General features: G+C 46.2%; 1 protein-coding gene across 1 annotated transcript in view; it reads right to left on the reverse strand.

The window, feature by feature from the left end:
- The window catches only part of Rgs6 (regulator of G protein signaling 6), a 564,395-nt gene that overhangs the window by 41,649 nt on the left and 507,986 nt on the right, over positions 1-14,760 (reverse strand). The window contains exon 13 of the mRNA XM_034635914.2: positions 6,164-6,289. Coding sequence (XP_034491805.2) covers positions 6,164-6,289 — 126 coding nt within the window. The remainder of the gene's footprint in view (positions 1-6,163; positions 6,290-14,760) is intronic.

Consider the following 14,760-nt stretch of genomic DNA (forward strand, 5'->3'; position numbering starts at 1 on the left):
TGCTCTGCGAAGGGGACAGGCCAGTTTCCCCAGCAATGAGATAGGAGGACAGGACCCATGCTCTGCGGGTTCCGCAGTCACGGGAATATCACCCGTAATCCAGTCAATGAAAGAGGAGGACAAAAAAGCTGAACCACCACATGATGGAAAGTGCATTCAATCTGTCATCGAATTTCATCCAAAGTAAGATGTACTTTTTTTTTTTTTTTTTTTTTAAAAAAGGTTAAACATATTTTTCTGTTATTCAGAGAAATGGCTTAGGAGTCAAGTGTGTGGCCCAAAGGCGCCACTCAGTGGCATATTGGGGTAATGCAGCCCCATTTCCACAAGGGCAGGGGTATGTGTATGCCCTGGGAATGCTGGGCTCCAACTCTTGTCCTGATTTGCCATTTAGGATTTGAATGATCTCCTTAAAAGAAAACCCTCACAGTTCCCTCATGGATCCTGAAGATCCAGGAGAAAGTCAGGGAGGGAGATAGCCTCTCAACCAGCAAAACAAGAAACACAGTTCCGTTATTCAGGTTATACTTTTGTCTTAAATTGTTGTACCTTTCCAGGTGTCTCTTTTCTTATCTGTGAAATGGGTACAAAGTGGGTGGTAGGAAATGTGGCACAGAAAAACTTTCTAGGTAGACTTAACTGTGAAATGCTTTCAGGCTCCCCGGGGTGGGGGGCACAGGAGGGGGTGGGAGAGGCTGCCACAGGCTCAACACTGCCCCTTTTGACCCTTTGCATTTCCACTTGAGTGGCCTGCTTAGCTTTCCAGGCTGTTGTCGATGCAATCTATTGTCACCTGTCCTTCAACACCAGCTCTCCTTTCTGCCACTGGTTCTTGGTGCCACTGGTCCTCTGGCTCCCAGAGGAGAGGAGAACAATAGTTCTCTTACCCAGAGTCCAGAGGGCTTTGCAAGGAGTGTTAACCTGCCCATTGCTCAGGTGGGTCTTGGAACTCCTCCATCTCTTCCACTTCTCAGGCCCATCCTGGGGCTTCCTCAGGGCTCTCTGTCCACCTCTAAGGTCTGCCTTGAGGTGAGGGACAGCCGGGATACCTGAAGGTGAATATGATCATCTGGCCACAAAAGCCCTAAGAGGTTTTCTCTGACTGGCCGGTGAGCAATGCTGGAAGCCCTGATCTAAAGAAGAAGGTCAGGGTTAGCTTTTCAAAGGACTGGGAGGAGGGTCACAGGCATCTCACTGAAGACCGAGTCAGGGAGGCCTCAAGCACAGACTGGAGCAGGGGAGAGCCAGTCCCCTCCTGGAGGCCCTCCAGGCTGAATCCTAGCTGCAAGCCACTCTCTGGGTTAGCGTCCCTCCCTCCCCTTCTGCTCTGCAGTTTCTCACACAAATGGATGACACAGGGTGATTTTCTGCCTCCTCCATCAATGTCATGTGGGATGTCTCCTTCTGTTACCTCTGTCCCTTGTTGCAGTCTGCTGCGAGGAAGAGCAATGGAGCCCTCCTGGGGAGGCCCCGAGGACCCCAGCAGTTTGAGTCCCACAGACTCCCTGTAGTTCCTGAGGCCTTGGGGTCCCTTTTGCAGAATTCTGTGGGAGCCACATCAATGCCATCTACTCAGCTGGGTATAAAGAAGGTCTGGAGCTGATGTCATGGCAAATGTCAGAATCAAATTTAATCAACTTTTATATATATAAAAAGAAAAAGGTTCCCTCCATCAGAGAGAACCATGAATTAAAAAAAAAAAAAAGCACAAGAAGAAACAACAGACTGTTCAGAGGAGCGAGGGGTGGGGGAGGAGAGAGAGAGAGGAGGGGGTAAAGAGGAGGGGAGGGGTAGGGCATAGAGTGACATCCCGAGGCAGCAGTTTTCTCTGCCTGCATACACAGGGACACAGCCCAGCCTTCTGTCTGCCTTGGAGATGACCTGCCTTATCCCTCCCAGGTGACAGAGAAAATGCTGTCACAACAGCATCCTGACATCCCGTATGTGTTTACCATCATGGCTTCGAGGAACCTCTGTGTCAATTTGAAATTCAGAACAGGCTTTGGTTTGTGTTTGCCATCTTCCCACCCCACAGCTCCCCGCTCAGGCCACACGTCCCCCCCACCTCCCGGCAGAGAGCCACAAAAGCTTCTCTCTGCACATTCACCGCGGAAGGGAGGCCCACTGAGGCTTGCGAAGCGGCGGCTCTTATCAAAAGCCTGCAGGTACCGCTCCTCCGAGGGCGCAGCAGGAAGTCAAATGCCAGCAGCAGCGTCAAATCCACCCATCCTTCACTAAGCCCCCGCGGCTGCCAGCAGAGGGGCCGTCATGACTGGCAGGCCACAAGGGCTCCAGGGTATCAGGGAGACCACCTGTCCTGCCTCACCCCCTCGGGTCCCTGCCAGTCGCCAGAGCAGCGGGAGGCCATCCGTGTGCAGGCATTCAGTCCATGGCAATGGCTTAGAAATGAACGCAGCAGGCGGGGTGGGTGGGGGGACAGCCTTGGGGGAGAGGCAGCCGGGCTCAGAAACCACTGGGACGAAGCCACGCGGTGCACGGATGGGACAGTCCAGGGGCTGCCTCAGGTGGCCTCCTTTCTCCCTAGCTGCTGGTAAGGAGCGGGATCTTCTCCCCGAGGCTGGCCGGGGGGAGAGGGACCATGAGCGGTTGATCCCTTTCCTTCCTGCCAGGCGGTCCGGCAGCCCGCGGTTTCCACCTTCCCTATCTTTTTACAAACTAGAATTTTCCGTGTGTTGGAAAACACAGCTTGGGGTTGGTTCCCAGAGAAAAGCAAACTCCGCGGCAGATGGAAGTGTTTCTGTGCCCTCTGCTGGTCAACCAGGGACTCAGAACAATGGATTAAACTTGGGCTCAGTTCCTTGGCTGGGGTGAGATCCTGGGGTGCCCACATCGGCAAACCCATCACCAGGCTGAGCTGTGCTCACTGGGCACTGGCTGGGATGCCACAGAGGTCATGGTGCTGTGGGAGTCATTTGGTTCTGACTTATGCATTTGGTTAGTGGGGGATCCCGCTGGCCCTAGTGAACCTTCTGAGGTCTTCCTAGGACTTGGGGTAACGGCTGCAGACGGCTCTGGAGACAAACCTGGCAGCCCCCCGTGCTCTCTTTTAATTGCTTCTCCCTTCAGCCGACACGGTGTGGAACTAGGATCATCAATCTGCAGGTTAGAAGAACAACCACGCTCTCTCAGGAGACGTTACAGCTCATAAAAAATGTACGGGGGACGCTCTTTGCTGCAGGTTTTGATTTTTTAACTCATGCCTTGCCAAAGCAGCAAGAGGTGTCAAATCAGGGAGGACAAAGATTTGTGTCAGGGATATAGAATGTATAGAATGGGGCTGGGACAGGTGACAAGGAGCCACCTATTCTAGAATCTAGAGAAGGAGTAGGTCATCCACTCAGTGGCGCTCCCTAGCTCCCCTCTTCAGAGATTTGAGGACCTTGCCTGGTGGGTGGGAAGCGACATACAGTCCAAAGGCACTTAGGTGACAGCTGTCTCCAGGGGACCACCCTATGCAAATGGAGTTGTGTACTCGGCTCAGGGTGGGTTAGCAAAGGAGAAAAAGAGGCAGTCCCTGCCACAGATGGCCACAGCAAAATGTGCTCTGGCCATGTCCTCTCTCCTGTCATCTGGAGATGATAGCTCATCTCACAGACTTGCCCAGAAGAAAATGATCAGAGGGACTTTCCATCACATCACACCTTCCTTAAAAGATCCAGGTGACACTTTGGGGCTCCTTTGTTCCTCATTCTGAAATTCTGATACAAATTCAACACTTGGCTGCTTACTGGCCCTCCAAGTGCTGTGTCAGTGTTAGGATCTAAGTGCGTCTTCTGCTGAGAGATGTAAGTGAGCCCAGAAAGATGGAGGTGGAGAGGGGACTTCATTTGCGATGTGTCCAGCTGGGTCTGGTCAGTCCCTCTGTTTCCTTGCCTGCTCAGATGCCAGGAACCTGGCTCTTGACCAGTCCTGGGGAGAAGAGAAACCCCCAGCACAGCCCACACAAAGGATGGGCAGTATCTCCAAGTCGCGTTACCCACGCAAGGGGTAAAACATGGTCAGCTCTGAATCTTTGGGTCCTAAGTCATGGGAGGTGCTAAGACAGCATCCGTGGTTGAAGGAATGAACACAGAAGGAAGGAGAAGAAACTGCTTTGTGACAAGTGACTAAAGGGTCCTAAGGTTGTGTGATTTTAAACTGAGCTTTCCTCTCTGTATCCAATTATGCTGAATATCATAAAAAAGGAATTTGGGCCACCAGAGAGGATTTTAGAGCTCTTGGGCTATACTTTTTCTCTCTGCTGTTCTATTTTTCTTATCCTCTTTCCTGCTGTGGATCAGAGGCGACCCTCTTTAAGTCTGGATTTATGCATGCATGCTGGGGGCCAGCAGAATCCCACATGCACATGCACATTCTTTCACCCAAGATTAAATGTAGCCCTCCTGGCATGGAGGAGGGAGCTGGCAGAGGCACAAGTGGTGATGGCAGGAGGAAGCCATGAACACCAGCCAGGGGCACACTCCTGGTGCACACGGGGCCCTGAGTGTCCTGCATATTTGGTGAAACTCTCCTGATTTGATTCATGGCCCTGGCTATACTTTGGCTTTTCAATATGAATGCTCCACACAGGATAAGGCAGCAGCTAAGCAAGCAGATGTTCTTGGGACCCTCATGATGACCAGGATCCCTGTGGTCATTCTTCAAACTCTCTGTAAGGGTGTAGGTGGCCCTCTTGTGTCATAACCTGAAAATAAGGTACTCACCCTTCTTTGGTTCATAACAGGCATAGGGATGCCTGGAAAGACAGCATACAGACGGCTGGGTGGCATCTGTTGACCCCCCCCCCCAGGACGTCACAGTGTGGGCAATCACACTGCCACCTGTGGGTACTTACAATACCCAGTTTAATAGAATATTCTCCCTGTTTCTTCTTTGTTTGTGGATATCCTGTGTGTACTTTAAAGTCTAGCTTACGATTTGCCTCGCCTGGTCTGCATCCATTCTTCTCTCCTTTACTTACTTGCAAAATGGTTTTAGAGTTTACACTTATTCATATCCATTTAATGATTTTATCATTTCTTGTAATTTTTTTTAAATCAAGGACCTACAAGGTTGTTGCAGGCAAAGATCACACATCTTGGCTGTCTTGCGTCCCTCCACAGGCTCTGGTGGGGCTTGTTGTGGCGTACATGTGTCATAAATGTCACCTGATTGATGTAAGGGACAGAAGTGGTCTCTAACTTCAAATAAACATCATGGAGTTTGCACATTAACATTGGGCAGGACAATCTTTTGCCCACAGTATATGCTCTGAGTTTTCAAGTAAAAAAATTAAAAATTAATAAAACTCTTTTTTCAGAAAATAACACTGTAATATTAGAAATAAACCTTTAATTAAAGAGAACTTGGTATGAAGAAGAGACAGAAAAGAAAGAGGAAGAGAGAGAGAGAGAGAGAGAGAGAGAGAGAGAGAGAGAGAGAAAGAAATTTCCATCTTATCCACTGAGAAGTCACCAGTTTGCTAAAATCACTAAGGGGTCTCAGACAAGTCACATTTCCATGAGTCTTTCTGATTGTTATTTTTTTTTTTTTTTCTTCCTGGTGGGGCGGGTACCGGGGATTGAATTCAGGCACTCAACCCCCAAGCCACATCCCCAGCCCTATTTTGTATTTGATTTAGAGACAGGGTCTCACTGAGTTGCTTAGTGTCTCGCTTTTGCTGAGGCTGAATTTGAACTCGCCATCCTCCTTTTTGAAATTCTAAAACAAGCCCATTGACTCCTTTATTATATTTAACTTTTCAGAGTTTCAGGGCTTTGGCCTGGGATGGGAAGTTCTGGGGAAGAGGTCATCGGAGCTGCCTGTCTACTCTGAAATTCCATGATTCTGTGGTTTTCCTTAATCAATGGTGTCACCAAATCTATTTGAGGATTTGATTATTATCAAAGACAAGTTTCCAGGTAGTTGAACAAATGTCAACAAATTGAAACTAAAAAATGCTGTTGTTGATAGATGCAATTATGGGTGATCACAGAGTTGCATATTTTATTTTCTCTTTTCTTTTACAACCTAAGGCAGATTAGCTGGAATTTAAACATGAACCCTAATAATGTTTTAATTGAGAAAAAGAGGTGGAGAGACGGATTATGCCGATTCCTTCACACACCTTTGGCGGGATAGTTTAAACTTTTGAGAGATTTACCTGAGGTTTTCTGAACTGAATTCGGACTCCAGGAATCGAAGGAACTGGTCCCGCCCCACCTGGTCCTTCAGTATCTCATCGAAAGAGAAACCCCATCTTTTTACTCGTTGCTGGCTGGGCTCTTTGCTTTGGGGTGGAAAGAGAAGGGTTAAAAAATGATCAATATGGCAAAATCCTGTACCACATTTAGTTCAACAACTTAGAATCATTTGTGCCCCCACATTGAAGGGATGTATTTAAGCAACAGATTCTATGAGACTTGAACAATTTCCAAATGTAGACTTTTGTACAACAACAGTAATCACAGTAAAAAGTTTCTTTAAAGGAGGCATGTGAAAGGGCACTGGGTAGTGAGGGTCATCAGGGTGCCCGCCAAGTGGCTGCTGTCTCCGAGAGATGTAATACCACCACTGATTGGCCCTTCCTGGACTACTCCTGTCAATCATGGGCCCAACATTTGGTTCTATCTGTTTTTTTTTTTTTTTTTTCACTTTCACTACAATCCTGGATGTTTTGTGAATCCAACCTTTCATCAAAATATTGTCCCCTATACCTCTTGCTCTTTCCTCAATCCACCAAGGAGAAATTAGCATCTGTTTAGAGTTGAGTGATACGACTGGTCAGAAATGCTTCCACTCATCCTGAATAAACCACATTCACTTGTTTGGAAGCAAGAGAGCGGTGCATTCACAGATCGGTTTAACCCTAACATGCAGTGTTTATGGGATGTTAGAAACTGTTCTAAGCATTTTACATCTGCAACTGCATTACATCTTTATTTTATATCTTACAACTTCTCTGTGAAATATGTATTAGCATTATTTCCATTTTCCAGACAGAGAAACCTAGGTCCAGTGATCGTTTGCCTCAGGAGACACAGCTAAGTGTCAAGAATCAAATCTGGACAGTGTGGTTCCTGAGTGTGGCCCTAACTCTGCTCTGCTTGGTAGCTCAGCTTGGCTGTCATTCACATTCACACTAAAGGAGCAGTCTTACTCTTTTGGTGATGGGACATGAGAATATTTCCTTCAGCCTGTGTCTTGCCACACAAGGTTTATTTACTCCTGACTCTTCCTACAACAAGAGGGTTGTCATTCACAAGTCACATGCTATCACTCCCTGTGACTCAAGGTGTGGTCTACAGACCACAAAAAACAGAAACAGAATTGTATGTCCCCACCCAAACCTGCTGAATCAGAACCTACAGTTTAACAAGATCCCTAGGTGATTTCCAACCACATTAACACTTGGAAAACATTGGTCTACCAATAAACAGTTATTTTATGACCTCTAACAGTAAGTGAATAAAATCAACTTTCCTCTTACTATGGAATTGACATATTCTTAATATTTATCAAAGAAAATTTCATGTAGTAAAAAAGGAGGCAGGGAGTTTTTGTTGGAAGGCTTAGAAAAGCAAATAACTCTAGACTAGATTTGTTCCAGAGAAGTTTCTGTGATGGAAGAGAGATCTTCCATATCTGTACATTCTGATATGATAGCCACTAGCCAAAGGTGGCACTGGGTACTTGAAAAGTGGCTGGTATAATGGATGAAATAAAATTTAAGCTACATTAATGTTAAATAATTTAAATTTAAATAGCTACATGTGGCCAGTGGCTATTGTATTGGATACATTGCTCTACATCTAAGCTACCCAGACCCAACTATTTCTGTTTCAATAGATGTAACTGGCAGTAGCAGTGTCTTCTAAGGACAGTGACCAATAGATCACTGGGAATCAGCGAGGCTTTGGCTGTGAACTTGCATTTCCAGGCAGAGCTCAATAGGGTCCAGGGGGTAGACTAAGTCCATCAGGGTTGTAAACAATGGGAAATTCCATGAAAGAACCAGGCTGGGCCTTTTATAAGACTCGAGAAAAGCTTCTGGATTCTCTCAAATGCAAGCTACAGAACTAATCAAACTCAGTAACTTTCAAGGTGACCAAAATACTATTTATAGAGAAATGCCCCTGGGGTTGATGCTGAAAGCAAACTGAGGCCCCAGAAAACTGCAGGGCACCATGTCGTTCTGCCCAGGTCATGCCATGGACACAACTATCCGCTCCTCACCAGCCAGTGAGTCAGGGCTCTGCAGGACGACCCTGGTGGCAGCTGCACTTGATCAAAGGCTGTGCCCAGAGAACCAGAAGTGGAAAGTGACTCCATTTCCTCTCTCCCTCCCTCCCTTCCTCCCTTCCTTCCTCTCTTTCTCTCCTTCTCCTCCTTCTTCTTCTTTTTTTTTTTTTGGTACTGGGGACTGAACTCAGGGACACTTGACCACTGAGCCACATCCCCAGCCCTATTTTGTATTTTATTTAGAGACAGGGTCTCACTGAGTTGCTTAGCACCTCGCTTTTGCTGAGGCTGACTTTGAACTCGCCATCCTCCTGCCTCAGCCTCCTGAGCAGCTGGGATTATAGGCATGTGCCACCACACCGGGCAGTGACTCAGTTTTCATAGTGACTGTCTCATACATGCACATTTTCCACCCATGTCATCAGTTTCTGATATCAAAGCAGAGGTGTCCACACTCACCCCACCTGATTCCTGAGTGGTGGGTGGGAAAAGGGCAATTTTGGGAGCAGGCCAGAAATCTTGGACTGTCACTATAGATATAAACAGGGAGAAAGGACTAGAAACCAGAGATGTTTAGAAGGGCTCAAGGTCACTCTTCAGGAGAAACCAGAGGGTCTGAGGAGACCAGATACCCTGATGTATTAGCTTCCTAGGGCTGTCAGAACAAAGGACTAACAACCTTAAAACAGCAGAAATTTATTGCCTCACAGTCCTGGAGGCTAGAAATCTAAAATCGAGGTGTTGGCAGGCTGTGCACTCTCTGAGGACTCAAGGGGAAAATCTGTTCCGTGCCTTTCCCTCCACTGCGGATGCTGCCAGCAGCCCTTGGCATTCCTTCACTTGTAGATGCCTCTTACGCCCAGGCCTCTGTCAGCACCCAGGGCCTCCCTGTGTTTCTGTGCTTGACATCTGCTCTGTGTGTGTTTGCGTCTCTGTTTTCTCTTCTTATGGAGTCGCCAATCATATTGAGTTAGGGGCCCACTCCACCCCAGCATGGCCTCATCTTCACTAATTCATCTGCAACCACCTCCTTTACAAAAAAGGTCAGAGGCTGAGGTTCTAGGAAAGACACAGAACTGGGTAATGCTGTTCAACCTAGCATACCTGAGTTCCCTCAATGACCCATTATTCTCAATTCTCTTTCTATTGTACCCTCCACATCTGCTTCTTCTTGTCCCCCCACCTCCAGTAGTATTTGACCATTGAGATTCTCTTCTATTAACCATTTTTTGGATCCAATTTCTCTATTCATATATTTTCTTTTTTACTTGGGTATTTCTAACATCATCCACCTTAAGGCTCAAGAATAGATCTGGTGGGGCTGGGGATGCGGCTCAAGCGGTAGCGCACTTGCCTGGCATGCGCGGGGCACTGGGTTTGCGGGGCGCTGGGTTTGATCCTCAGCACCACATAAAAATAAAATAAAGATGTTGTTTCCACTGAAAACTGGAAAATAAATATTAAAAAATTCTCTCTCTCTTTCTTTAAAAAAAAAGACTAGATCTGGTACAACCAGAGAGATGAAAAATTGTGCTCTATATGTGTACAATGAATTGTAATGCATTCTGCTATCATATATAACAAATTAAAACTTAAAAAAAGAATAGATATGAACGCATTGCTACTATTGAATGGTCTCTTATGGTTATAATTCTAAAAGTTTAAATATCTCTTGACATCCATTCCCAGACAATATCCATTCCTGGTACAATAACTTTTACATGGACAAACTCAAGCAAGCCATCCATGACCCCACATCTGTTGTGTAGAAATGCTTCCCCTGTGACCTATTTTTTATTACAGCTTTGTATCGTCATTTAGCTTTTTAAGGGCTGTGTCATTGCCTCTCCAGCTATATTGTGAGTCCTTTGTGTCTTTGTATTCTCCCTTAGTACTTTGCATGTGGCCAGCGTTCAACGCTAAAAGGAAATCAATAAAAAAAAAATGCATATGGTGATGTGGCTGAGGTGTCCTTATCCTGACAGCATTTTTTAATCACTAGCTGGATGCCTTTTTTCTAACTTTTATTTGTCCTCGGTGAATCTCATCAAATTCCTTCTTCCTGTTGGGCATCTCAAACCAACACATGGAGAAGACAGGTGGCTCTCCAAGGGAGCCTGAATTTCCTTCCAGCTGATCTCCCAGCTAACGAGCATAGAGGAAATTTCCCAAACTGGAAATGAGAGAAGGCCAGGTTCAGAGGAAGCAGCCATCTATAAAAATGCCCGTTTCTCCTGGTCTGGCATAGGGCTAGGTGTGGTGCAAGGACTTTACAGGGCCCCATTGCATCTCAGTGTAAGCCAAGGAGGTAGATACATAAATGTCCAGAGTCCACGAGACATCTGATTGCCCAAGGCCACAGAGCTGTAACATTCTGGAATTGGAATGCAGGTCTGGCTGCCTCCAAAGTCTATGCTTTTTTTCTCCCCGCAACTTTACAATTTTTCCTTCTACTCTAGTCCCCTCATTTGATGTCTAAACCAAGACCTGGGGGAAAATGCAAGCTATCTTCAAAACACAAAAATGTTTGTGTTCTTCCTCAAACTCACTTGTTGGAGTCTAACCTCCCACGTGATGATCTGAGGAGGCGTGGCCTTAGAGGTGATTGGTTTATGAGCAGAATTAATGTTCTTACAAGAGACCCAGAGAGCGCCCTTACTTTTCTACTATGGAGGACAGAGCAAGAAGATGGCCCTCTATGAACCAGGAAGCGAGCCCTCGCTAGACACCGAATCTGTTGGTGCCTTGATCTTAAATTTCCCAGGTCCCAGCACTGTGAGAAATAAATGCACAGTATGTGTAGGCCGCACTTTTATTAATAGTCCTAATGGACTAAGACAGAAATTGGGGGTGGGAGTGGGAAGCTGATCCAACAAATACCTAAAAATGAGAGAGTGGCTTCAGAATGGGACGATGGAGAGAGGCTGGAAGCTTAGAGGCGTTTTTTTTTTTTTTTTGCTGAGAATGGACCTTCCAGGTGAGTGTGGTGAATGCTCAGAAAGAAAAGAGAAGAGCTGCAGACGGAAAGCCTCCATTTCCTTCAGCAATATCTGAGTAATCCTGAAAGCGATGTAGGTAGAAAGAAGGATGGAGAGGCCATTCTGAGGACGTTTCAGATGGAAACGAGGAATGTGCCATTGGAAAGGAGATTCTTGTTATCAAGTGGCAAAGAACTTGGTGGAATTGTGTTTGTATTCTAGGGTCTCGTGGAAGGTAGAGCCTGTGAGTGATAAAACCGGATGGTTAGCAGAGGAAATGTCCAAGCCGTGTGTTGAAGGCACAGCTCGGCTCCTGACTGTACAGTGTCACAAGAGAGAAATGACTTAGAGATGGCAATTGTTAAGCAGGAAGGAAATAGAACCTAAAGATTTGGAAAATTCTCAGCCTGTCAATATTGCAAATCTGAGGCCATTCATGCTGTAGCCAAATGACCATTTGATAAAGAGGTTGGTGTGGATTAGCCATCTCTACAGAAGCCAGGAGCAATTATTCTTCAAGACAATGAAAGAATGACCATGAAGGCAATTCAGAGGCCATTGGGGCTACCACTCCCACCACCGACCCAGAGTGCCAGGGGCATGAGGTGTAGTGGGGAGGACAGTGTCAAAAAATGCAGTCACCCCCAGTTCAGACAGGCCTGGATGCCCTCGGCTCAGTGCCTCGAGGGTGGGGGCCTTGCAGAGATTTGCATGTGGCAAAAATAATTATTTTATTTTTTAAAAAATTATTTTTTAAAAAATAAAAACAGCCCCCAGCACAGAGTTGCTGTGGGGGCATCCCATAGAGCTATGGAGATCACACTGCCACCTAAGTAGTCCTGGATGGCAGAGTGTCAGCCAGGAAAGCCCAGGGGACACCACTCTAGCTAGGAGCACTGAGGAGGTGAGACCTGTGTCAGCGGGTCTGGATAAGTGACCCAAGAGGATTACTTCTGAGTGTTGAGGTATAATGTCGTTATATTTTGGATTTACTTGGGATCCATTACCCCTTTCTTCTTGCCTATTTCTCTCTTATTGGAATGGAAATGTCTATCATATACCTCTCCCACCACTGGAATTTGGAAGCATATCGCCTGTTGGTTTCACAGGCTCACAGCTAGAAGGGAATTTGCCTCAGGATGAATTGCATCTTGAGTCTCACCCATATCTGCTTTAGATGATATTTATATGAGACTTTGGATCTTCAATCTTAGAGTTGATATTAGAACAAGACTTTGGGGGGTTGTTGAGATGGGATAAATATATTTTGTGTGCTGGAGTTTATCAACGGGGGGGTGGGGGTGGTCAGGAGTGTTTTAGGTTGAATTTTGTGTAACTCCAAAATTCATTTATTGAAACCCTGATCCCTAGTATGATGGTATTAAGAGGGGGAGGATTTGGGAGGTAATTAGGTCATGAGAAATGGGACAAGCACCCTTGTCAAAGAAACCACAGAGAGCTCTCTGCTATATGGAGTCCCGGCGAGAAGATTGCCACCTACAAACTCGGAAGTGGGCCCTCACCAGACACCAAACTGGCTGTTGTCTTGATGGGAGACTTCCCAGATCCCAGAACTGAGAAATACATTTCTTTTGCATATAAACTACACACATAGGTATACTTTTGATATACCAGTCTGAATGGATTAAGATAAGTTATTAGAAAAATTATGAAATAAGAAATAATTCTTCAAGAAAAAAATATACAATACCCCCATCTGAGGCCAATACTATGAAGAAACAATCACAATTTTATTAATACTCCAAGTACAACCCGAGGGGCCTGAATACTTCAATGGGGAGTGGTCCAGTTATCTATTCCTATGGAAAAAAAAAAAAAAACCCTATCCTGAAACCCAGAAGCTTTTAGAACAGTAATTTATGACTTGCTCTCACTATCCCAGGTTGACTGGGCTCTACGGGGAAATCCTGATTTATGGTCTTTCATATAGATGTAGTCAGAAGTTGGAAGGGGTCATCTGAAGGTTGGCCTAGGCTGGACCTCCAAAGGGCTCAACACTTGGCAGTTGATATGGGTTTCTGGTGGAGAGCTCAGCTCAGGCTGTTGAGTGGAACGTCTACACATGGCCTCCCCAATGGCTTTTCATAACATGGCAGATGGGTTCCAAGAAGCAATGTCTCCAGAGCAAATATTTCACATGTCCAGAGTAGAAGTCATAAGGTTCTTAGAATGTCCCTTCTGCTGCAGTCTTGGTTGAATAAGATACCAGGATCAGTCCAGATGAAAAGAGAAGGAGGGGACCCCTTAATATAAGGGGGAGCACATGCATACAAAGAGGGAGTCATTGATGGGGCCATTTTCGGGGACTGACTACCATAGAAAGGGGCTTGACTAATATCCTGGATTAATAGTTCTGCCAAACTCATTGTGCCCGGGCAGCTTTGGGATGATCTCTGCCTCTCAGTGGGTCAGGCTGGCTGGGAGTGGAAGCCTCTGGCCAAGCTAGACAAGCCAGCTTCCTTGAAGCCCTCTGCTGAAGTGCTTGACGCCCAGCAGAGAGGGAGAGTGAAAACTGTCAATTGCAGAGAGCAAATTGCAAACCACAATTCTGCTGGCAACACCAGGTTTTCATTAGACCCACCATCTGGTTAATGGCACTACCCAAAACACTTCCCAGAGGCCTTCCCAGGATGCTCTTCTGGTGATGTTTAGACTGAAAAATTCTCTCCAGCTGCCATCTGCCAACTTTTGGCCCATCTTTCCTCAATGATAAGCTCTTGCTATCACTATTTTCTTTAATTAGACTTTATTTCCCAGAGTTTCCGTTGGATAGACTTGAGGTATAATTTGCTAGTGCTTTAAAATGATCTTCTTGCTGGGCATGGTGGTTGCTGCCTATAATCCCAGTAACTTGGGAGGCTGAGGCAGGAGGATTGCAAGTTTGAGGCCAGCCTCAGCAATTTAGCAAGACCCTGTCTCAAGATAAAAAATAAAAAAGGACTGGAAAGGTAGCTTAGTGGTAAAGCACTCCTAGGTTCAATCAAGGCAAAAGATAGCCTTGTATTCCCTCTGAATATCTGCTTTCTTATTCTTGGACTCTTGGATCCAATAGCCTCTCTGAGAAGGGATCCGAGAACAATGTCCTCTTATTTATATTACATCCTGCACTATTTTGTCTGTTCTTCTTTTGAACTGTGGTTTTTGTTCTTTGCTGTGCCGACTGTAAGCTTCCCTCAGCAGAGACAGTGTGTCCTTCACCTCTGTAGAATTCAGACATTGTCTTCTGTCCCAGGCCCTGGATGTTGCAGTGAGTCTATCTGGACCTTCTGCAGCTCAGGAACAGCTCAAGCCCAGCTCAGATGAACCCGGATTCCCAGTGGAGTTGTTGTCCCCCCTGCTGCCTCTCCTCGTTCACACACCTGGACCCATGTCCACCAGCGCCCTTCTTCACCCACAGTGTCTGGGAGGGTGTGTGTGGGGTCTTTACTGAAATTCCTGGGTCTTAAAAAGGGGCCACACATCACACTTCTGGCAGCTGACAGTTTAAAAAGTCACATACTCGACACTCCTGGTTTTGCAA

This window comes from Marmota flaviventris, chromosome 2 (assembly GCF_047511675.1).
Source record: "Marmota flaviventris isolate mMarFla1 chromosome 2, mMarFla1.hap1, whole genome shotgun sequence".
Lineage (NCBI taxonomy): Eukaryota > Metazoa > Chordata > Mammalia > Rodentia > Sciuridae > Marmota > Marmota flaviventris.